This window comes from Rhineura floridana, chromosome 4 (genome assembly GCF_030035675.1).
Source record: "Rhineura floridana isolate rRhiFlo1 chromosome 4, rRhiFlo1.hap2, whole genome shotgun sequence".
In the NCBI taxonomy this organism is placed as follows: Eukaryota; Metazoa; Chordata; class Lepidosauria; order Squamata; family Rhineuridae; genus Rhineura; species Rhineura floridana.
This window is the reverse complement of record NC_084483.1, coordinates 185,588,890-185,610,933: the sequence shown is the minus strand read 5'-3', so window position 1 is coordinate 185,610,933 and position 22,044 is coordinate 185,588,890. Positions and strand designations below refer to the sequence as shown.

At 42.7% G+C, this 22,044-nt stretch overlaps 2 protein-coding genes across 4 annotated transcripts in view; both read left to right on the top strand.

Annotated features, from left to right (window-relative positions):
• SRF (serum response factor) overlaps window positions 1-12,775 on the top strand; it is a 94,260-nt gene extending 81,485 nt beyond the window's left edge. For both annotated transcript variants that reach the window (XM_061625463.1, XM_061625462.1), the window contains 3 exons: window positions 3,345-3,536; window positions 5,040-5,116; window positions 10,217-12,775. In XM_061625463.1, the coding sequence (XP_061481447.1) occupies window positions 3,345-3,536; window positions 5,040-5,116; window positions 10,217-10,312 (365 nt within the window). In that variant the 3' untranslated portion in view covers window positions 10,313-12,775. The remainder of the gene's footprint in view (window positions 1-3,344; window positions 3,537-5,039; window positions 5,117-10,216) is intronic.
• Window positions 12,776-19,500: 6,725 nt separating this feature from the next.
• The window catches only part of LOC133383891 (cullin-9-like), a 77,995-nt gene continuing 75,451 nt past the window's right edge, over window positions 19,501-22,044 (top strand). Inside the window, exon 1 of one of the 2 annotated variants that reach the window (XM_061625460.1) lies at window positions 19,501-20,005. In XM_061625460.1, coding sequence (XP_061481444.1) covers window positions 19,915-20,005 — 91 coding nt within the window. In that variant the 5' untranslated portion in view covers window positions 19,501-19,914. The remainder of the gene's footprint in view (window positions 20,006-22,044) is intronic. The other variant, XM_061625459.1, reaches the window with a different exon arrangement.

Genomic DNA, 22,044 nt, shown 5'->3' with positions numbered 1-22,044 from the left:
CACAAAATCCACTTTTGTTGTCCTGCTGTTAACTCCCATACTACAGAATATAATTTAAAAATGCGGACTTCCGGGAAGGGTTGCTTTGCCTGTGCTGCCTCTGAGTCGAGCTCTCGTCTCAGAAGAAGCTTTTTCAGCTTTAAAATCAGTCAAAATGTTCTTTTTGACTGGTAAAGATTTTCTCCCGGGCAGGGAGAAACGTAGAGATTAACCACAAAGCCTGTTTTTGTGGGGAGGACTGGATTTCATTTATTTATGAGAGAAGGTTCAAACTGCAATGCCGGACGGACTTTCATCAAGCTCTAGCTGATTACAGCGACACGTTTATCATTTCTTCAAAGAAAAACGGACTCTAAGAGGCAGACAAGCATCCTTCTTTCTATTTTCTTTTTTCACTTGGTTTAAATTGTTGCAGCAAAAAAGAGATTTGTCAATGAATCAGCTGTGAAGAACTTCTGGGTGAGTTATGGCTTTTCTCTTTCACTCACGAAATTAAGGAGGAAAGAAATCGAAAAAGCTTATATTTGTTTTTATTGCAAAAAGCTGTCCTGGAGGTGCATTCTAAAGATACTAACGGAAGAGGGATTTCGAGGAGGGGAAAAAAAAAATTTTTTTTTTTTTGGTCTATTTCATTTTGACGAATCTGCTTGTTCACGACGCCACTAATTGTTTTGATGTTGGGAGCTAAGTTTGTTTTGTATTCCTGAACACATAAAAGATAAGGCAGGCTGTACTGTCTACACTGATGTCAGCAAGCCTGGAATATTAACCCAATTGTGGCTGAAATAATCTTGGTTTCTGTGGTTTTAAGAATGGCAACCAGGAAAGTGATTGAGACCATGGAAGAAATTATGTTTCAGAAAATAATGGGTGAGATTGAGATAACGAAACAAACCCTGAGACAGGGTAGACAGGAGATGAAAATTGAATTTAACAAAATGACGCAGGAACTTAAAGAAATAGGGGATTCTGTGAGAGAGGAGTTTGATGGGATTAGAGATGAGAAAAGAAAAATTAAAGGGAAGCTACAAGCCCTGGAGATTGGAACAAATGTGAAATTTGAAAAAGATTTGGAGTTTATGGATGTTAGAAATAAAGTTTACTGTTTGGAATTCAACGTTGTCTCTGAAGAAATTAATGAAGATTTTGGTGGTAAAGTTATCAATGTCTTGGATAATTTTCTGGACTGGAATGATGTGATGGAGCTTGACATAGAAAAAATCTATGGAGTTGGCTACAGATATGTGACAGTGGAGAAACTCTTAAGAGATGAGCCAGTGCATTTTGTAAAAAAGAACAGAGATATGACTTTGCAGCAATATTTCAGCAACATATTCAGAATTCTTGACTGGAATGATGTGATGGGGCTTGACATAGAAAAAAATTATGGAATTAACTACAAATATGTGACAATGGAAAAACTTTTAAGAGATGAGCCAGTGCATTTTGTAAAAAAGAAGAGCAGAGATGTGACTTTACAATAATATTTCAGCAACATATTCAGAATTGATGGCAAGGACATATTTGTGATGGGGGAAATTCCCATCAGACTCTTGTTATATGACTATGGCTATGGCAGCAAGATCATCATGGGATACTGATAATGGATGAATGGATACTGAAACCACTGGATTTAACAGGACTATTGAAGATGGAAGATGGAATTAATATTGATAATGGAAGAATGGTTATGGAAATTATTGGACCTAACAGATTTGACGAGATGGATTAATCAATATGTTTATTTGGACTATGGCTATGACAACAAGATTATTATGGGATACTGATAATGGAAGAATGGCTACTGAAATTACTGGACTTAACAGGATTATTGAAGATGGAAGATGGAATTAATATAGATAATGGAAGAATGGCTATTGAAATTATTGGGCCTAACAGATTTGAATCAGATGGATTAAGCGACATGTTTATTTGGAGAAAAATTGAAAGATATATCTCTCAAGGAATTGAAACCTCTCTTTGACTTTTTTTGGAAAGAATAAAGTAATGTTTATGAGATTTGATGATTAATTAAGATAACTACTGGAGGAAAGTGATTTTATAATATAATTTTAGAGACAGGATTGTTATATATTGTAGACCCATAACTGAGCTGCGACAAATTGGAAGTCAACATTTTATTTTATTGTTTAATTGTTTTTGTTTTGTTTTGTTTTTTGTCTTTGAAAATTTGAATAAAAATTAATGATAAAAAAGAATATAATTTAAAAATGCATGAAGTCTGCAAATATCAAGGATTTTGCCACCACAAAATTAAAATGGATAACAACTTCAGACCAGAAAGAATATTTCACTGAACAAACCCAGTGCTATCTCTTCTTATCTTTTTGCCTTTGCTTGCACAACTCCTTGTAATAATTATTTAAAAATTATTCTTGTCCCAGACTCTGCTCTGTGCAAAAGTATATCATTGCCTGCAAGGACACAGTCTCCTTTGGGTTCAGCAGACTCTTATCTAGTCAGTGGTGACAGGCCTGTGAAAGAGTGCCTCTGAAAGTTTGAGGGAACTTTTATTCTAATATAGTATTACTCTAGTGCCATCTAGTGGGTGTTTGGTTGCAAAAAAAATTGTGCTAACTTTCTAGTCACAGGTGGCATATGATGGCCACCTCCAAATCTACCCAATTCCTATCACAGGGCTGATTTATGTATTTCCTGGTAGCAAACGGGAGGATTGCCACTGATTGCTACTCTGAACAGAGAGCTGCAGGCAATCCCAGCTTCCTGATAAGTCTCCCTGTAGGATGCATGTGTTTGCAAGCATGCAAGCCTCACACAGTCATTCTTCTTTTTTAGTTGTGCGCTTTAACATATACCCAATGAAACATAATATATAGGAGTGCAGCTATTATTGTGGCAAAATTTAAGAGCCAGCTGGAGAGAAGGAGATCTGAGGGTACAGAGGAGAATCCTGTTCTTGTTGGTTTACTTTGAATCTCTTGTGCAAACATGCACTTATGTGCTTGTGCTTTCCGCCACCCCACCCCCTAGTCATGGGATCTCTCTTATGGTAGATGTTAGAAAAGCAATGTTGGAAAAGCAATAAAAAAAATGTGCTTCACAACTCTGGTGTTGGAAGCTGAATCCTGTATAGAGCAAAACATGATGAGCATGTGATGGACCGAGGGATCCTCTCGAGCAGGTTTTTCATTCAGTTTGCCGGTGGCCTGCATGTGCTCAATGGCTGCATGCAATGATCCTCTGCTTCTGCACTTTAAAACAAGCGAGGTAACTGATTTAAATTGATGCAGCAGAAATGGAGGCAGCGGGGGTGTGATGCCATCTATTGGAATTGTGCCTTTGTCCCCCTTTTCTTTTGCCAGTGACCCTGCCAGCTGCTATCATGACTTCATCTGTGCCAACCACAGTAGGAGGCCATATGATGTACCCAAGTCCTCATGCAGTGATGTATGCTCCTACATCAGGCCTCACGGATGGGGGGCTTGCGGTTCTCAATGCCTTCTCCCAGGCGTCATCAGCAATGCAAGTTTCACATGGGCAAGTCCAGGATCAGGGTAAGACTGGAGATGGATAACTTGTTTATTTAGAACAGGGGTTCCCAAACTGAGGTCCATGGACCACAAGGGGTCTGCAAGTTTCATTCAGGTGGTCTGTGGTGTGCCTGTGGATTTGTGATTGGAGATGGGAGATGGCACGTTCGTCACATTAAATATACTGATTTATAATGGTATTTTTTCTTCTTTTCTTTCTTATAGATTATTTTATTGTATTGCAATTTCAGTTCTGTGGAATTCAAATTGTAGTGCAATAAAATGCAATATATAAGAGGTAAAAGAGGCAATAAAGATACAGTTAAAAGCCATACAGCATTTAGCACGGTGTGTTACAATTGCTGCAACAGGCAGAAAAATCATTAAGTGGTCTGCTAAGTCGCTCAGCAACTTTTAAGTGGTTTGTGGTGAAAAGGTTTGGGAATCAATGATTTAGAGTACTCATATTGCACTTTATATCCCCAATAGGCTCCCAAAGCATCCTACAAAATATTCTCAAAATAAAACAATGTGTAAATTGAGTATAGGAACAGACATTATATGGCATCCATATGGATCCACAATTGTGCAGGTAGCATTTCTGGCCTTTTGTTGTTCTTCCCTGGTGTTGTATCAGGTAGCATCTCCCCTCCCAAATCCTCTAGGGCAAGGGTGTGGGGCCGGGCAGCTGGATCTTGCGTAGCCCATGATGGAATCAGTCTTTTCTGATGCATGATGGTGTTTCTGAAAGGGTGAACAATCTTAATTCTGTCATGTGTTGAGTTCTTTAGAGAGAAGATATATGGCTCCAGTAGCATGAATGGTGTTTTACTGAGTACAACAGGAGAGGTCTCTGCCCCAGGGAGCTTACAGTTTAAAATTTGGAACAGGGGAAGGGGAAGGATGCAAAGTATACACAGGGAAGAATGTGTGATTATTTAAGTTACATCTGCTCAGGCTAAGTTACTGTTGGATGTGGGTAGAGATGTGCGGCTAATACCAAAGATGAAGATTTGAGAATGGTTAAAAGGAGCAGTTGCATGTCTGTGATGCATAGCTCAGTGGTAGACTGCATGTTTTGCATGCAGAAGGTCCCAGGTTCGATCCCTGGCATCTCTACTTAAAAGGATCTCAGGAAGCAGTTTATGGGAAAGACTTCTTCTGGAGACCTTTCAGAGTAGCCTGCTAGCCAGGGTAGACGTGACTGGGTCTACACAGACCAGTGGAGCTACTTTATATATTTTAACATTTAAATATAAAGTTCATCTAAACATATACAAATTTGTGTTTCTGTAATAAGAAACCCTGCTTTTCACCAGGAGGTTTGTAGATTTTTTCTCTTATAAAATGTCTCAATAGAGCATTGCTCACTTTCACTGAGGTGGCTCATTTTGGTACTGGTTCTGCTTTTTCTTTTTGCCGCTATGATTGTATCCGAATTGTTCTGCATCATTTAAAGATGGTTTGATAAGTCTTGCTAGTTTGGGAAAATGGCTAATGGCTCATCTGTGACTTTTTGTCTGGTAGGTGGTGTCCCTCAGGTGTTCCTGACAGCACCGTCAGGAACAGTTCAGATCCCAGTCTCAGCTGTCCAGCTTCATCAGGTTGGTATGGAACAAGGGGCCCCTTTTTTCTGGAGTTATACTTTCCCCAGACTAAGGCTGCAATCCTTAATCATCCATGTTAGGGAGTAAGCCATATAGAACTTAATGGGGACATGCTTAGGATTGTGCTGCTTGTAATTTTCTTTGTACCCTGTTGCACTTCAGCAAGACACACACCTGCCAAGTCTGCTTCCTAGGCTGTCTTGTGTACAGAATTGTACCAATCCCATCATGTTGCATTCCCTATTATTCCCTTCAAGCTTCTGGAATGGCTTAGTGTGAACAGGCAAGAGTGCTGGTGCACAGAAAACCACAGCTGCTTCCCCCCCCCAATCACACTACAAGGAGCTAAGCCGTGGTTTAGCTTAGCCTTACATCTAAACCTGGGTTAGTGATTTCTCTTGCTTCAAACAAACCATGAAATATAACCAAGGTTTGTTGCTGGCTTACTGCTCTTGGTTTATTTGGGGAAGACAAACCATAGTTTAACTATGCACTGTGTGAAGAAGTTCTTCCTTTTGTCTGTCCTGATCTTCCAACATTCAGCTTCATTGGATGACCCTGAATTCTAATATTCTGGGAGAGGGAGAAAAGCTTCTGTCTATCCATTTTCTACACATCACCCATAATCTTACATACCTTTGTCATGTTCCTCCTTACTTGACTTTTCTCTAAATGAAAGAGCCCCAAATGGTATCTTTCCTCATGAAAGAGTTGCTTTAGCCCCTTCATCATATGGATTGCCCTTTTCTGCATGTTCTGATGATCATATCATGTTTGGCTGATTATATCTTGTCTTATTTAGTTGAGATATACACAAACCTTTTACCTGTGCATGCAGCCCTCTTTCACTTATCCTTCTCCTCAAACCGTGATTTTATTTGGGAAATCTCTAATTAACTTAGTTTCTTGTTTCACCCAAACTGGGAAACTATGGTTTCTAGCTTTGGAGCAAGCCAGGATCTTAAACCAACTTCAAACCATGGTATAATGTCCTGTCTTGTTCTGAAGCTGGTGACTATAGTTTCCTGGTCTGGAGAAAGCAGGAAACTGTGCAGCAACAGTTGGCAGTGCGGTTCAGGGAGGGTGATGTTGCGTACCTGACTTCCCAACGGCAAGTGTGCTGCTGCGTACCAAGATGGGGAAAGAAGAGGCACAGCAAGCTTAGCACGGGGTGGTTGCAGCTTCAGGAGCATAAAATTTCTGGACACCACACTTTAAAAAGGATGCAGACAAACTGGAATGGTTCAGAGGAGGGCAACAAGGGTGATCAAGGGACTGGAAACAAAGCCTTGGGAGGAGAGACTGAAAGGACTGGGCATGTTTAGCCTTGAGAAGAGGAGACTGAGAGGAGATATGATAGCACTCTTCAAGTACTTCAAGAGAAACATTGAACATTCCCCCCCACACACACACACATTCTGTTTGCAATACTGAAGTCCAGCAACAGATGCATTACACAGTATGCTGATGGTGAACATTGATTGCAAAGTTGAGCCAGGGCCTGGAGATAGGTAGGTAGATAGACTGAATGTTGATAGCACAGTAGCACTAGGCTCTATTGTGCCAAACACTGGGGTAGTTTTTTCTGAAACTGACCACCACATTGCATTCTACTGATGGATCTGGGCATGTTTAGCCTTGAGAAGAGAAGATTAAGAGGAGATATGATTTCACTGTTCAAGTACTTGAAAGGTTGTCATGCAGAGGAGGGCCAGGATCTCTTCTCGATCGTTCGAGACTGCAGGACATGAAATAATGGGCTCAAGTTGCAGGAAGACAGCTTTCAACTGAATATCAGGAAAAACTTCCTAACTGTTAGAGCGGCACGACAATGGAACCATTTACTTAGGGAGGTGGTGGGCTCTCCATTACTGGAGGCGTTCAAGAGGGGGTTGGACTAGATGGCTTAAAAGACCCCTTCGAACTCTACTAGCCTATGATTCTATGAATTGGCTTCACCGCTACATCCCACTGTGCTGACGCTGAGCTCCCCATGCCCCACTCCTCCTGTCTTGATAAGTAGCAACAATGCTCAGTGTTGTGAAGCCAGGGAGCAGTGACCCGGAGCCTGATTCCTCTTCATCAGGGGATGGAAGTGAAGACTCCAAGGGCATGCAAAGAAAGGGCATGCAGGGCCAGCCCCAGAGACGCTGCTGCCGGAGGAACCTGTGGGGCCAGTGGACCCCTGACACAAGGATGTAGCACCACTATTCTCTGACTCCTCCACTGAATAAGACCCTGGAAGACCTAAGGCTCCCTCACTCCGTCACAGTAGGAGAAGCATCTTGCAACATAAGAGCTGCTAACAATTTGGCTGCACCTTGTGCTGCTGCAACTACTATATAAGGGCTCAGTTTCAGCTTGTTCCTTGTTTGGAGCAACTGCAGACCACTGCGTTCCCCAAGCACAGCCTGAACCCTGTCTTACACTAAAGAGAAGGGGTTCTCTCATTGTGCACTTCTTGGTCCAATAAACTGAGATTTGATTGTCTGAATCAGCTCCCAATCACATTTATATCAGAAAATAACACCTTTAAGCAAAAGTACATGTAAATTCTTCTATTGCTACTTCAGTGTGTACCTCTGTTTGTTGAAATTTGAAGCAAATAGAGCATTTCACGTGATTGCTTCTGACAACCAGACTGTCATGCAACAAACAATCATCATGCTAGCGTTCCCAGACTTTTGAAACCTGGCCCACAAGTCTTTTTTCCTGGATTGAAAATGAAGACACACTTCGCTCTTACAATAACAACAGAAGTGCACATCATTTTCCAATCGTTCATAGACAGTGGTCTATTAGAGACTTGCTGTAGTGAGACACCTCAGTTAAAGTTACCTCCCAGCTTCCTCTTTGGCCAGTAAAGCATTGCTGTGGGTTGAGACTTTGCTGATGCTGTTTCTTTTAATTTGGTTTTCTTCCATGTGTTTTTTCTAAAATTATTTTAATCCAATTCCTTGTCCCCAAACCTGTTTTTGATCATACCAAAATCGCAAAGTAAAGGCTTAAGCTAACATATTGCAGAACTGGAACCAATTCTAAACATTTATATCTTTTCCAGAAACAAGCATCATGTGTTGACTGTCTCCCCTCCCTCATCTTTATTTTCTGTCTCTCAAACTCAGTGCACATATGACTGGTGCGCTGTTTGGGAATCAAGATCCTAAGGTGGTTACTAATTCCAAACCCACATGAGATATTCACAGCATATTTTCTGCTATCTTAAATTTATCCTGACATCCCTAGTGGAGGCTCCTTGGTGTATCTGTTCCAGTTTGGTTGCATCCCTTATTGAGATGAAGCAACCACACCTCACAAGCTGTTCATAGAATAATAGAATAGTAGAATTGGAAGGGCCTATAAGGCCATCAGGTCCAACCTATCAATGCAGGAATCCAAATATGGAATCAAAAAATAGTAGGAGCTGGAAGGGGCCTATAAGGTCTTCTTTACAGAGTGCACCTGTTAGCAGACTGAGGTGTTCCTTGGGGTAAAACTGTTATCAGTTATTGCAAACTATTTTGAATAATGCGAAGTGAGGTGGGAAAGCTGAAGAGGTGCTATGCTGGACTTTAATACGTCAGCTGGGAAAGGGCCGTAGCTCAGTGGTGGAGTGATGGTTTGCATGTGAGGGGTCCTGAGTTTGGTTCCTGGCATCTCTGGCTGGGATGGCCTTTCTGGGGCTCTGGACAGTTGCTGCCAGTCATTGTCAACAATACTGAGCTAGACGGCCCAATGGTCTGACTCACATAAGGTCACTTCCTAAGTTCAGCTAACTGAAAACCATTCTTTGTGATAGAACAATAGAATAGTAGAGTTGGAAGGGGCCTATAAGGCCATTGAGTCCAACCCCATGTTCAGTGCAGAAATCCCATTTAAAGTGTACCTGACATAGCCTCTTGAATGCCTCCAGTGTTGGAGAGCCAACTGATTGGTAATTGGTTCCATCGTCATACTGCTCTAACAGTTAGGACGTTTTTCTTGATATTCAGTCAAAATCTGGCTCCTTTTACCTTAAGCTCATAATTCCGTGTCCTGTACTCTGGGATGATGAAAAAGAGATCCTGGCCCTCCTCTGTGTGACAACCTTTCAAGTACTCGAAGAGTGCTATCATATTTCCCTTCAGTCTTCTCTTCTCAAGGCTAAACATGCCCAGTTCTTTCAGTCTCTCCTCACAGGGCTTTGTTTCTAGTCCCCTGATCATCCTTGTTGCCCTCCTCTGAACCTGTTCCAGTTGGTCTGCATCCTTTTTAAAGTGTGGTGTTCAGAACTGGACGTGGTACTCAAGTTGAGGCCTAACTAGTGCCAAATATAGGGGAACCAGTACTTCACGCAATTTGGAAACTATCAGTGCAGCCCAAAATAGCATTTGCCTTTTTTGTACCCATATTGTACTCTTGGCTCATATTCAGCTTGCGATCAACAATCCCAAGATCCTTTTCACATGTGGTATGCTGAGCCAAGTATCCCCCCTCTTATAACTGTGCATTTGCTTTCTTTTTCCTAGGTGTAGAACTTCGCCCTTATCCCTGTTAAATTTCATTTTGTTGTTTTCAGCCCAATGTTTCTAGCTTATCAAGATCACTTTGAATTTTGTTTCTGTCCTCTAGGGTATTAGCTATCCCTCCCAAGTGTGATGCACAGGGGCATGAATGAAAGAACTCCTCCTTTCCTACAGACCCTCTGGGGTGTTGAGATCAGCAGATGGGGCCCTTTTGGTAGTTCCACCACCCTCGCAAGTTTGGGGAGGGGTGGCCTGAGAGAGGGCATTATTTGTGGCAGCCCCTAAGCTGTGGAACTCCCTCCCCACCAGATGCGTGTGGCGACTTCATTGTACAACTTTCGGTGAATGCTGAAGACGCACTTCTTTACCCTGGCCTTCGACATCTGAGATGTATATTTTTAGGACCCACCCTATTTTCTGTGATGTTGTTTAGGTTGTTTCTAACTGTTTTTAAGTAAGTGTTTAAAATTGTTATAACCCACCCCGGGACCCTTGGGTGAAGGGCAGGTAAATAATAATAATAATAATAATTGCTGTTTTAAGTTATGCATCCCTTTGCTAACAGCCCTATTTGATTCTTTTATTTCTGCAGATGGCCGTTATCGGGCAGCAGTCCAGCAGCAGCACCAACTTGACAGAGCTGCAAGTGGTCAACTTGGATACGTCGCATAGTACCAAGAGTGACTGAGCAACTCTGGGCTAGGTGGGGGTGGGCGGAGGGAACCTGGTGGGAGGAGGGAGGGCGAGAGAGGGGTGTCCCTGGCACCCAAACCTGCAGCGGCCTGCCTCCAGCTTTGGGGCTGTGCGTGGCCCCAAGATCTACAGCGCTCCTCAAGCTGCACCAGGATCTCGGCGGTCCCTATTTTTCTATGGACTCTGTCACTTATTTATTGTTGCCTTTTTCACGTTTTTCTTCTCTCAACACTTTACACTCACACACACAAACACACACACATACACACAAACGCATATTAAAAGTGGCTGTGAGGCCAGCAACAGGGTGCTGAGCCTGGGCTGTAGGGGGGCTTTGTTGGATTTGAACGCTGCATATACTGTGCTTTTTATTTTTATTTGTGTGTGTTGTTGTTTTGTTTTGTTTTTCCTTCTCACTCCAGCCAAAGAAACTGTCTGTCATGGGTGGGGGAATTTTGCTCTGCCATGCATACATACATACCAATTCCTCCTTCGGTTTTCACAGCCAAAGCGGGAGTTTTTCCTCCTCCTCACCTCAGAATCTCCACAAACCTCTTCAGCTTACGGCCTCCAAGCTGAGCAACCTGAAACTTGGGGAGCTGGGGGAGACAAGCTGGAATGCAGAAGGGTTCAAAGCCATCATCAAAAAGGATTTATTTTAATTTTTTACTTCCACCGGAGCAAAGAGTCATTTCTTCCCATCCACCCCCAGGTTCAGGTCCTCCGGCTGGCTGCAGCATTGTGCCTTCAAGCAATCAGTGATGCATTGTGGGTGGGCTACAGCACAGTGGCCTTGCCTTTTATCCTTGGCTTGCGAAGAAGGGTTGTTCCAGTGGAGTCCACCTTAACAAAGGCCTCACCTGCACTATACATTTAAAACAATATTATGCCACTTAAACAGTCATGGCTTCCCTCAAAGAACCCTGGGAGCTGTAGTTTAGGAGACCTCTATTCCCCTCATAGAGCTACACTTTCCACAATGGTTTAACAGTCAATCCCTCTTCCCTGGGAACTATAGCTCTGTGAGGGGTATAGTGGTCTCCTCATAACTTTCAGCACCCTTAACAAACTACAGTTCCCAGGATTCTTTGGGGGATGCTATGACTGATTAAAGTGGTATGATACTGCTTTAAATGTATAGTGCAGATAGGGCCTTATTCTCTGCTGATGGTGGTCAGAAACTGGGTTGACTAGGGTGGTCAGAAACGTGTGTTTGGTTGATAGGAACCAATTGACTCCAGGAACTCACAGTTGGCATGTGAGGCAGCTGCTTCAGCCTGGTCACATCCACATTTCACTGCCAAAAGGGCCTTTGTAAGGTCCACTTTGTCCTTCCTTGGAAACACGTTCAGCAACTCTTAAGCCCAGTAGCTGCAATTGCTCCTAGTCCTAGCCTTGATGTGGCACTTGGGGGAATATCCTCTCAGGCAGGCTTTCTTTGTTTTTGCCGAAGGTTTTCCTCTTGAGAAGAAAGAGGTGTTAAGCCACAATCCCTTTTTAATAAACTGGGGAAGGATGTAAAGAAATAGAGTTTGAAACAGAGAGAGAGAGAGAGAGCTCTATTTTTATAAGTTTTAAACTTGACTCAACAGGCCTTCCCAAGGCAGATGCACCCACAACTTGAGACCTCACTAGCTGTGGGTGCAATCATCTAAGCTGGTCCATGGCACTTCTCCCTCCTCCCCCCCCAGCCCTGAAATGAGATGATCTGCTGCTTCACCACCCTTACGGCATATTCAGCTCGCACCTGCTAGGAGGGGTGCCCCGTTGGGGCCTGCTGTTCCTCATTTGGGACTAACGGCAAACTTGCCCAGAGCATTTGTGAGAATGCTCTTCCCATATGGTGAAGGGGCAGTACCACATGGATAAGGTGGCAGCTACTGTACTGTCATGTCTTTTTTGTGCTTTAGAAAACGCCTTGTGTTAATTCAAACATGAGGTTTTGGGTGAAAGCAAAGTTAATTATTATTAATAATAATAAAAATGAAAAAGGGAGATAGCTGCAGGGCTGTTAGGTTGCAAGGGAGAACAGGAGGAGTCTTGTGCTCTCAGTGGGAGGGTGTGCATGTGATGAACTCACTGTCCCACTGGTAAAGGAGTTGTGCTGTGATTGGATTGTTTGCTTGTACACAATCATGCACTTCATTCTTACCAACTAAGAAGTGACAACAAAGGAAAGGAATTCTTCGTCCCCACCAATGGGAAAGGAGGACTAACTTGCCATGAGCATCTTTTTATACTCCCTCCACACACTAAAGGGCCAGCTTTGGAGCAAGTAGGCTGCAGGCCTTTAGAGAAAGGAGGCAGCTACTATAACCTTTTCTTTTTTAACTAAAAAGACAAAAGAAGCCTTGGGGGGGGGGAAAGACTTTATTTTTCTAAGTGTTAAACTCAGTATTTATGTAATTCTTAAAGGAATTAAAGTCTGGCTCCTGTACAGTTTTCATAGGGTTTGTACGTGGGGGGCGGGGGGGGGGAAGAGAAATGGGCCATGGGGTGGGGAGGGAAAAAAGAGAGGAAAGGGGCCTTTTAAATTTGTATTGTAATCTTATGAATTTATTTCCATGAAACATTAGCGTTTAAACTGGACTCCTGTCTCAAGCACTTGGGTCAAACTTGATGGGAAGGTTAAGCCAATGGAGGAAGGGAGACAGCCTTTTTAAATTTCCTTTTTCATTTTTCTGCCTTTGGTTCAGTTGACCATAGTGTTGAAATAAGCCCGGCTCACTCACACCAGTTTATATATTGTGGTAAAATGGGCTGTATAACTTCTGACTGCAGGGGATGCATCACATTTTTGAATACTCCCATAAGAACACAGAAAAACTCCATTCATGTACAAAATTAGCACAATTGGTACCTTTCTTCCCCAACGTATTTGTCTTCTTTTAAATGCCAGACAGTTCAAAAATGGTATCCCTTAGCTGCAGTCTGACAGGATATAGTTTGCTCTAACTCCTCACTTTAATGCATGTTTCCATAGCAGTAGCCGTGTGAGTCTTTAAGGTTTGACAAGACTCTCTGATTGTTTTTCCTGCAAGAGACCAACAAATTTATTATGGCATAAGGTTTTGTGGACTCAAGCCCACATTGACAGGTGCATGAAGTGAACACTTAGCTGGCAGATCTATAAAGGAGACACGTGTAAGGTGGGAACTAAATGACAGTGAGATGCAAAAATTAAAGTCAGTGATGATTAGATTTTCAGTATTATGTTGAATAAGCACACTTTTAACCTTTTGCAGTATTATCAATCTGCTACTGTCAAAGGTCTGCCTGTTTAACATATTTAACTTTCAAGTATAACTAATTTTTGCATCTTACTGCTATTCAACTCCTACCTTACAATTTTTCTCCTTTATACAGCTGCCAACTAAGACTTCACTTCATGCGTCCGAGAAAGTTGGGTTGAGCCCACTCTTTTAAGGTGCCACAAGACTTTTTATTATTTTTGATGCATATGTGGATCAGGCTTCAACCAATATGCATTTAAGGGTACCTCTCTGACATCCAGCAACAGGAGGTGAGAAATTATTTCTGTATTGGAAAAAAGACAGGCCTAAAGAAGGACCCAAAGCAGCTTCTTATTTTAAGCCCTATCCTCTTTCCACCTTCTGAAACCATCCTGTGGATTCTGTTGGCCCCATCAAGACTGACACTTGAATGCCAGTGTTCTGTTATACTTCCAGCTTGCAAACTCTCCCTAGTGATGTGCACTGCATTCTTTTATTATGCTTTGAGCTGAGCACTCCTTCCATGGTTAAAATACTTTACCCTTAAAATACATGGCTGCCATAAACACATTTAGAAAAATAACCAGCTTCCAGTGCTGAAAAACTTCCACCAGTTGGTCCAATCAATCTGATGAATGCTAGAGTTAAAAGAATCTGACATAATGGGTTAAATACAAATAATTTTTATCTGTATGTAACTCCATGGCAAGCTAGTGGTCCATGTTGACCTGACTTTGGCATTTGGTCAGAAATCGGAGGCAAGATGATAGTAGTAAAGAGTTCATTCCATGGCAGATAGATAACAATTTGCTGGCCCCCAGGCAGCTACTCGTGGTAGTAATTTGATTGCTTGGTAAATGATCAGTTGATATTTGCCCAATAAGGCAGTGATGGGAAACCTCTGCCCCACTAGATATTGCTGGACTACAAGTCCCATCATCCCTGACTATTGGCCTTGTTGGCTGGGGCTGAAGGGAGTTCAACATCTAAAAGGCCACAGGTCCCACACCCAATACACTAAGGAGTTGGTATGGGTGGTGGTGGTAATGTATGAAGAATATATTTGCTTCAGAGGGAATCTGTAATAAATGTTATGGAGACGTTTGGGATAGAGGAACATCTGCAAAGTGGTATTTCTCTAATCATGTTGCTAACTCAAAGGTTGCCTGCTAAATGATGAGAAACCAAACTCAACAAGTGACAGTTCTCGCCCCCCCGAATTCCTTCTCCGTTGCTCTTCTTTCCCCCAATTTCTAGTGATGAGGGGCTTGATTCATCTAGTCTGTAGTCCCCTTCCTTCTGCTTTAAGAAGTTGTCCCTCCAAAAAGCATCTGCAGGTTAAACGCTAATGTTGCATGTAATTTAAAGTGTTGACTTGTAAGAACACTTATCAGGGAAGAAATGGCATTTATTGTGTGGTGACCTTTTTAGTTCACACTTTACAGATTATTTTGGGGTTTTGTGTGTGTGAATGAGTGGCTGTGTGTGTGTGTGTGGTTTGTTAATTTCCAGGGTTGTGTTTCTGGAAGGATGTGACAGTAATCGCAGTACTATGTACAGAGCTTTCTTTTGTATTAAAAAAAATACTCTTTCAATAAATGTATCATTTTGTGCACAGACTTTGTGTTGTTGATGTTGCCATTGGGTTCCAGAAATGGGAAGCAAGTAAAATGCGGGATGCCTCCAAAGGCCTATGATGATCACAAGTCAGAGAGAGAGAGAAGCCCCTGCTCCTCAGCCATTCATGTGTGGGGCAGAGAACCTACACATTTTTGAAAATGTGGAGGCTAATATCTGAAGGGAGCTGTTGTTATGTGCCTTCAAGTCGATCACGAGTTATGCTGACCCTATGAATCAGCGACCTCCAAGAGCATCTGTCATGAACCACCCTGTTCAGATCTTGTAAATTCAGGTCTGTGGCTTCCTTTATGGAATCAATCCATCTCTTGTTTGGTCTTCCTCTTTTTCTACTCCCTTCTGTTTCCCCCCCAGCATTATTGTCTTTTCTAGGGAATCCTGTCTTCTCTTTATGTGTCCAAAGTATGATAACCTCAGTTTCATCATTTTAGCTGCTAGTGATAGTTCTGGTTTATTTTGTTGTTAACACCCTATTATTTGTCTTTTTCGCAGCCCATCGTATGCGCAAAGCTCTCCACCACCACATTTCAAATGAGTTGATTTTTCTCTTATCTGCTTTCACTGTCCTACTGTCACATCCATACATAGAGATCGGGAAGACCGTGGTCTGAATGATCCTGACTTTAGTGTTCAGCAATACATCTTTGTATTTGAGGACCTTTTCTAGTTCTCTCATAGCTGCCCTCCCCAGTCCTAGCCTTCTTCTGATTTCTTGACTATTGTATCCATTTTGGTTAATGACTGTGCCGAGGTATAATCCTTGACAAGTTCAATGTTCTCGCTGTCAACTTTAAAGTTACACAAATCTTCTGTTGTCATTACTTTAGTCTTCTTGACTTTCAGCTGTAGTCCTGCTTTTGTCATCAGCATTCGTTTCAAATCATTACTGGTTTCTGCTAGTATGGTATCTGCATATCTTAAATTATTGATATTTCTCCCTCCAATTTTCAGACCTCCTTCATCTTGGTCCAGTCCTGCTTTCTGTATGATATATTCTGTGTATAGATTAAACAAATAGGGTGATAAAATACACCCGTCTCACACCCTTTCCGATGGGGAACCAATCGGTTTCTCCATATTCTGTCCTTACAGTAGCCTCTTGTCCAGAATATAGGTTGCGCATCAGGCAATCAAATGCTGTGGCACCCCCATTTCTTTTAAAGTATTCCATAGTTGTTCATCATCTACACAATTAAAGGCGTTGCTGTAATCTATAAAGCACAGGGTGATTTCTTTCTGAAATTCCTTGGTCCGTTCCATTATCCGATGCATGTTTGCGATATGATCTCTGGTACCTCTTCCCTTTCTAAATCCAGCTTGGACATCTGACATTTCTTGCTCCATATATGATAAGATCCTTTGTTGCAGAATCTTGAGCATTACTTTACTTGCATGGGATATTAAGGCAATAGTTTAATAATTACTGCATTCCGTGGGGTCTCCTTTCTTTGGAATTGGGATGTATATGGAACGCTTCCAGTCTGTGGGCCATTGTTTAATTTTCAATATTTATTGACAAATATTTGTCAAAATTTGGACAGATTCAATCTCAGTAGCTTGTACCAACTCTATTGGTATGCCCTCTGTTCCTGGTGATTTGTTTCTTCCAAGTATTTTAAGAGCCGCTTTCACCTCACATTCTTAAATCCCTCATAATTCATTGCAGGGTGAGATGGAAGAGAAAAGATGAACTGATAGTGTTCAGAAACCCAAATGCTCTGAATAAGGGCATTGAGAGATGGCCCATCTAGTCCAGCATCCTGTTCTCACAATGGCCAACCAGATTCCTATTGGAAGCCCGCAAGCAGCACCTGAGTGCAAGCGCACTCTCCCCTCCTACACTTGTCAGCAACTGGCATTCAAAAGCATGCTGCCTCCAATGACTAGTAGCCATTGTTTGCCACATCTTCCATGAATTTGTCTCATCCTGTTACAAAGCCATCCAAATTGGTGGCCATCACTGCCTCCTGCGTAAGCAAATTCCACAGCTTAAGTAGTGGTTAAGGTGTTGGCCTACGACCTGGGACACCAGGGTTCGAATCCCCACACAGCCATGAAGCTCACTGGGTGACCTTGGGCCAGTCACTGCCTCTCAGCCTCAGAGGAAGGCAATGGTAAACCACCTCTGAATACTGCTTACAATGAAAACCCTATTCATAGGGTCACCATAAGTCAGAATTGACTTGAAGGCAGTACATACATATGTGAAGAAGTACTTTCTTTTGTCTGTCCTGAATATTCCAACATCCTCGCCCCACTCCTTATGAACCAAAGTTCACAGATTCCGGGGCCTACATTTTTAAAAAATTATTTAGAAAATGTATAAAATGCTTGCCCAAATGGTGTATCGGTTCAGTTATATGTATAAAACATGGTTAAACTACACAAACCAATTACAAGTTAAGGTTAGTATCCTGTTGTGCAGTGCGCAAAAAACTGAGCCTCTGGGTGTTTACTGAGAAGTAATTCCAACTGCATTCAAAAGAGGTTATTCCCAAGAATATCCTCTTGGGGAATGGTTTAGTGTTTTTTGTTTATGTGTCACACTTGCATAAAATATTGGCCTCAAGTGATGTACACTGCCCATCTTAAAAAATGAGTATAGATTTTTTTATAGTTTGCAAACTAGTGAAGTTTAATCCCTTATGGTTAGCTGTCAAAAAAGATATAAAGCCAGAGCAAATAATGTGTTCCCCGTTTTTCTCCCTAAAAGGATCATTTTCAAAATAGAGGTAATTCAGTACAGGTTTAGAGCTATCTTTTAAAAAGTTGCTTCTAGACATAAGGGAAAGATACTGTGCATATGCTTAGCAGGGCATCTTGCTGCCTAAATCTCTGTCCTGTTTCGTTATTTGGGAGAACGGCACTCTGCACTTGCTCAGAGGCATTTTGGTTGAAATGTCAAAACCCAAAACTTGGGCCACATTCATGCTCTACATTTATTCCACTGTTATTCCACTTTAAAGAGTCATGGCTTCCCCCCAAAGAAGCCTGGGAAGTGTAGTTTGTGAATGCAAAGTGCAGTGTGAGTCCTTCTGAGAGGAAGGGCAGGATATAAATTTAATATAAATAAATAAATAAAATAGTACTGAGAGTTTTTAGAAGACCCCTATTCCCCTTGCAGAGCCGTAATTCTCAGGGTTCTCTGATAGCCGCAGTTCTGTGAGGAGGAATCTCCTAAAAACACTCAGCACCCTTCACAAACTACACTTCCCATGATTCTTAGTGGGAAGCCGCAACTCTAAAGTGGCATAACTGTGGAATAAATGTATAGTGTGAATGTGGTCTTCACACTAGTGAACTGTGGAATAAATGTATAGTGTGAATCTAGTTACAGGGGCTACCTTAGTATAAAGATGTGTGAGCATAAAGGACTTTGCTGCTTCACATAGCTGACAAATATTTCATTTGAAATTAAATGAAAAATTAAGTATGCGCTTCAGCCTTGTCTCACCTGAGTGGGTGTATACAATAAACGAAAGCATTTGAAGTTGAGCAAATAAAGCATGCATTCTGATAGTGACTAGAAAGGTCGTTATAGAGCAAATACAAACGGTGTTTGCAGAGGTAGGGTGAAAAGGGCTCAAGTTGTGAAACAATTACCATGGGAGCCATTACCAAGACATGCCCCATGCCCCCTCTGCACTATACATTTAAAGTAGTATTATACTCCTTTAAAACAGTCATGGCTTCCCCAAAAAATCCTGGGACCTAGACCCTGTTAAGGCTGCTGAGAATTGTTGGGAGACCCCTACTCCCCTCACAGAGCTATAGTTCTCAGAGTGGTTTAACAATCCTTTTTGCTTTAAGTCTGAGAATTGCAGCTCTGTGAGAATAAAAATGTAAATGTACTGCCTTCAAGTCGATTCCGACTTATAGCGGCCCTATGAACAGGGTTTTCATGAGGCTGAGAGGCAGTGACTGGCCCAAGGTCACCCAGCGAGCTTCATGGCTATGTCGGGATTCAAACCCTGGTCTCCCAGGTCGTAGTCCAACACCTTAACCACTACACCACACTGGCTGTGAGAATAGGGGTCCCTTAACAACTCTCAGCACCCTTAACAAACCACAGTTCCCAGAATTCTTTGGGGGCACTGTTTAAAGTGGCACAATACTGCTTTAAATCAATGCATAGTGCAGATGGGCCAAAGCAGCTGAATATATCCACCATTATAATTTAAAACGACCGGTTTTAATAAAAGGAGCCAGCGTCTTTTGGGGTCAGAGCCCTGTAGTGAGTCATAGAGCAGAGGGTCCCGGTGCAGTCCTCAACATCTCCAGGGAGGACTAGGAGAAATGCTGCCAGTCAGGAAAACACTGAACTTGATGGACCAATGGTCCGACCCAGGATAAAGCAGCTTCCTATGTTCCAGTGTCTCAGCTTCAGATAAAAACCAAAGTTCGTGTGCTCAGTAGGACCTGCTTCCAGGGGCGAAGGATTGCAGGCTTTGGACTCAGGCCCCCAGCTTCAGGAGGACTATTGAACATATCTGGAGAAGGAGGAGGGAAAGACTGCGAATCACGGCCAGCGCACGCGTCTCCCTCCGGCTGCCTGCCTCGCTGTTGCAACAGCTGCGGCGGCGGGTTTGCTAGCTCTGTGGTGACGGCTCACTGAGACGCCGCACGGACGCTCCTTCGCTACGTCCAGACTGTCCCTCGTAGGGATCCGTAGAGTAGCTGCCAGAGGGAAGAAAGGGTTGCGCTCAGGCGCGCCAGCCCTCGGCGCATGCGTCCCGCTCACCCGGAACTTGTGGAGCGGCTGAAGTGGCCGGGGAAAAGGCGGAGAGGGAAGCGCGGCGTAGCCCTCGGCGGCTTGGGTAGGTAACGGGCTCGCGGCTTAGAACTGGCTTCTCCCACCCCGCTCGGGCGGTTCTTTGCTTAGGGGCCTTCAGCGCTAGGCGAGGAGGACGGTTCTCACGCTGTGTGTAGTCGGGGATTGGGGCTGGCATCGCCCGCCCTCAGGACACGGTGGCCCTTCGCATCTTCTTCGTGATGGAGAGAGAAAGGGGCGTCGCGTCCGGTTTTCTCTCCCTCTTTCTGTTTCTGTCTTACCGCCATTCTCTTTTGTGCTTCTCTTCCTTTCGGCCCCGCAAGAGCGGCACCGCCGACGACCTCCTCTAAAAGGGGGTGGTGGTGGTCGAAAGTGGCTTAAATCCCTCATGAGATGGGACTTGCCCGTGACTTGCAGAGCCTTCTCTTGCCGGCGGGACACGGGTTGGGGATTTCCCCCTGAATGAAGGCGTAAAGCGAGCGTGTGCCGTTGAAAGTAAGAGATCAGGAGCGCGGATTAAAAAAAACCCCGATGACAAAGCCGTTCAGAAAACCACATGCGGGACAACCCTCAGTCGGATGTATTTGTTGAAATCGGTTGTCCCCAAATACATATAGGTAGAACCATTGCCAGTAAAGTATTTCTTATTTCACACACGTGCACGGCGATCTGAAACCGGAACGCAATGAAAAGGTGTTGCCTTTCTGTTCTGAAGGTCTGGGGCCGGTGGAAAAGTGGGGTGAAAAAATGTTGTAATAAATAAATTGTACTTTTCTGCATGAAACTTAGCTCAGGACCCTTTCTTGAAATACTTTGAATTCAAGGCTGTTTCTGTGTAAAGGGAAAGATATGAAGGAAAAATGCTTGATTTCTGACAGCAAATAAGATAAATAGATCATGTGTTCAGTTTATTATGATGGAAACATTTATGATGGTCGGTTGTGCGCCTGGCTTCTGAAAAGTATTTAAGTACTTCTTGGGGTTCTTAATCCACAATCCAGCACATGCTTTGTCTTCAAATAAATTACTTTAATGTTCTTCCATGTGTGTTCTGTGCTGAACATAATCATATCAATATTGCATTTTTATTATTTATTTATTATTGCATTTATAGCCTGTCCTCCAAGGAGCTCAAGGTAGCATACATAGTTCTCCATCTCTCCATTTTATCCTCACAACAACCCTTTGAGGTAGGTTAGGCTGAGAGGTAGTGATTGGCCCAAGGTCACCTAGTGATCATGGCTCAGTGGGGATTTGAATCCTGGTCTCACAGGTCCTAGTCCAACCCTCTAACCACTTAGCCACTCTGGCTCTCCTTACCCCCTTGACTCTAAGCAGATAACAATTATGTGGTGTAGGACCAGAGGTTTTGTGTGTTATGTGCCTTCAAGTGGATTACGACTTATGGTGACCCTGTGAATCAGTGACCTCCATTAACTTTTGTTATAAACCACTCTGTTCAGATCTTGTAAGTTCAAGTCTGTGACTTCCTTAATGGAATCCATCCGTTTCTTGTTTGGTCTTCCTCTTTTTCTGCTCCCTTCTGTTTTCCCCAGCATTATTGTCTTTTCTAGTGAATCATGTCTTCTCTTTATGTCCAAAGTATGATAACCTCAGTTTCATCATTTTAGCTTCTAGTGATAGTTCTGGTTTAATTTGTTCTAATACCCAATTATTTTTCATCATATCTGCAAAGCTCTCCTCCAAAACCACATTTCAAATGAGTTGATTTTTCTCTTATGTGCTTTTTTCACTGTCCAACTTTCACATCCATACATAGAGATCGGGAATACCATGGTCTGAATGATCCTGACTTTAGTGTCCAGTGATACATCTTTGCATTTGAGGACCTTTTCTAGTTCTCTCATAGCGGCCCTCGCCAGTCCTAGCCTTCTTCTGATTTCTTGACTATTGTCTCCATTTTGGTTAATGACTGTGCCAAGGTATTGATAATCCTTGACAAGTTCAGTGTCCTCATTGTCAACTTTAAAGTTACATAAATCTTCTGTTGTCAGTACTTTAGTCTTTTTGATGTTCAGCTGTAGTCCTGCTTTTGTGTTTTCCTCTTCAACTTTCATCAGCATT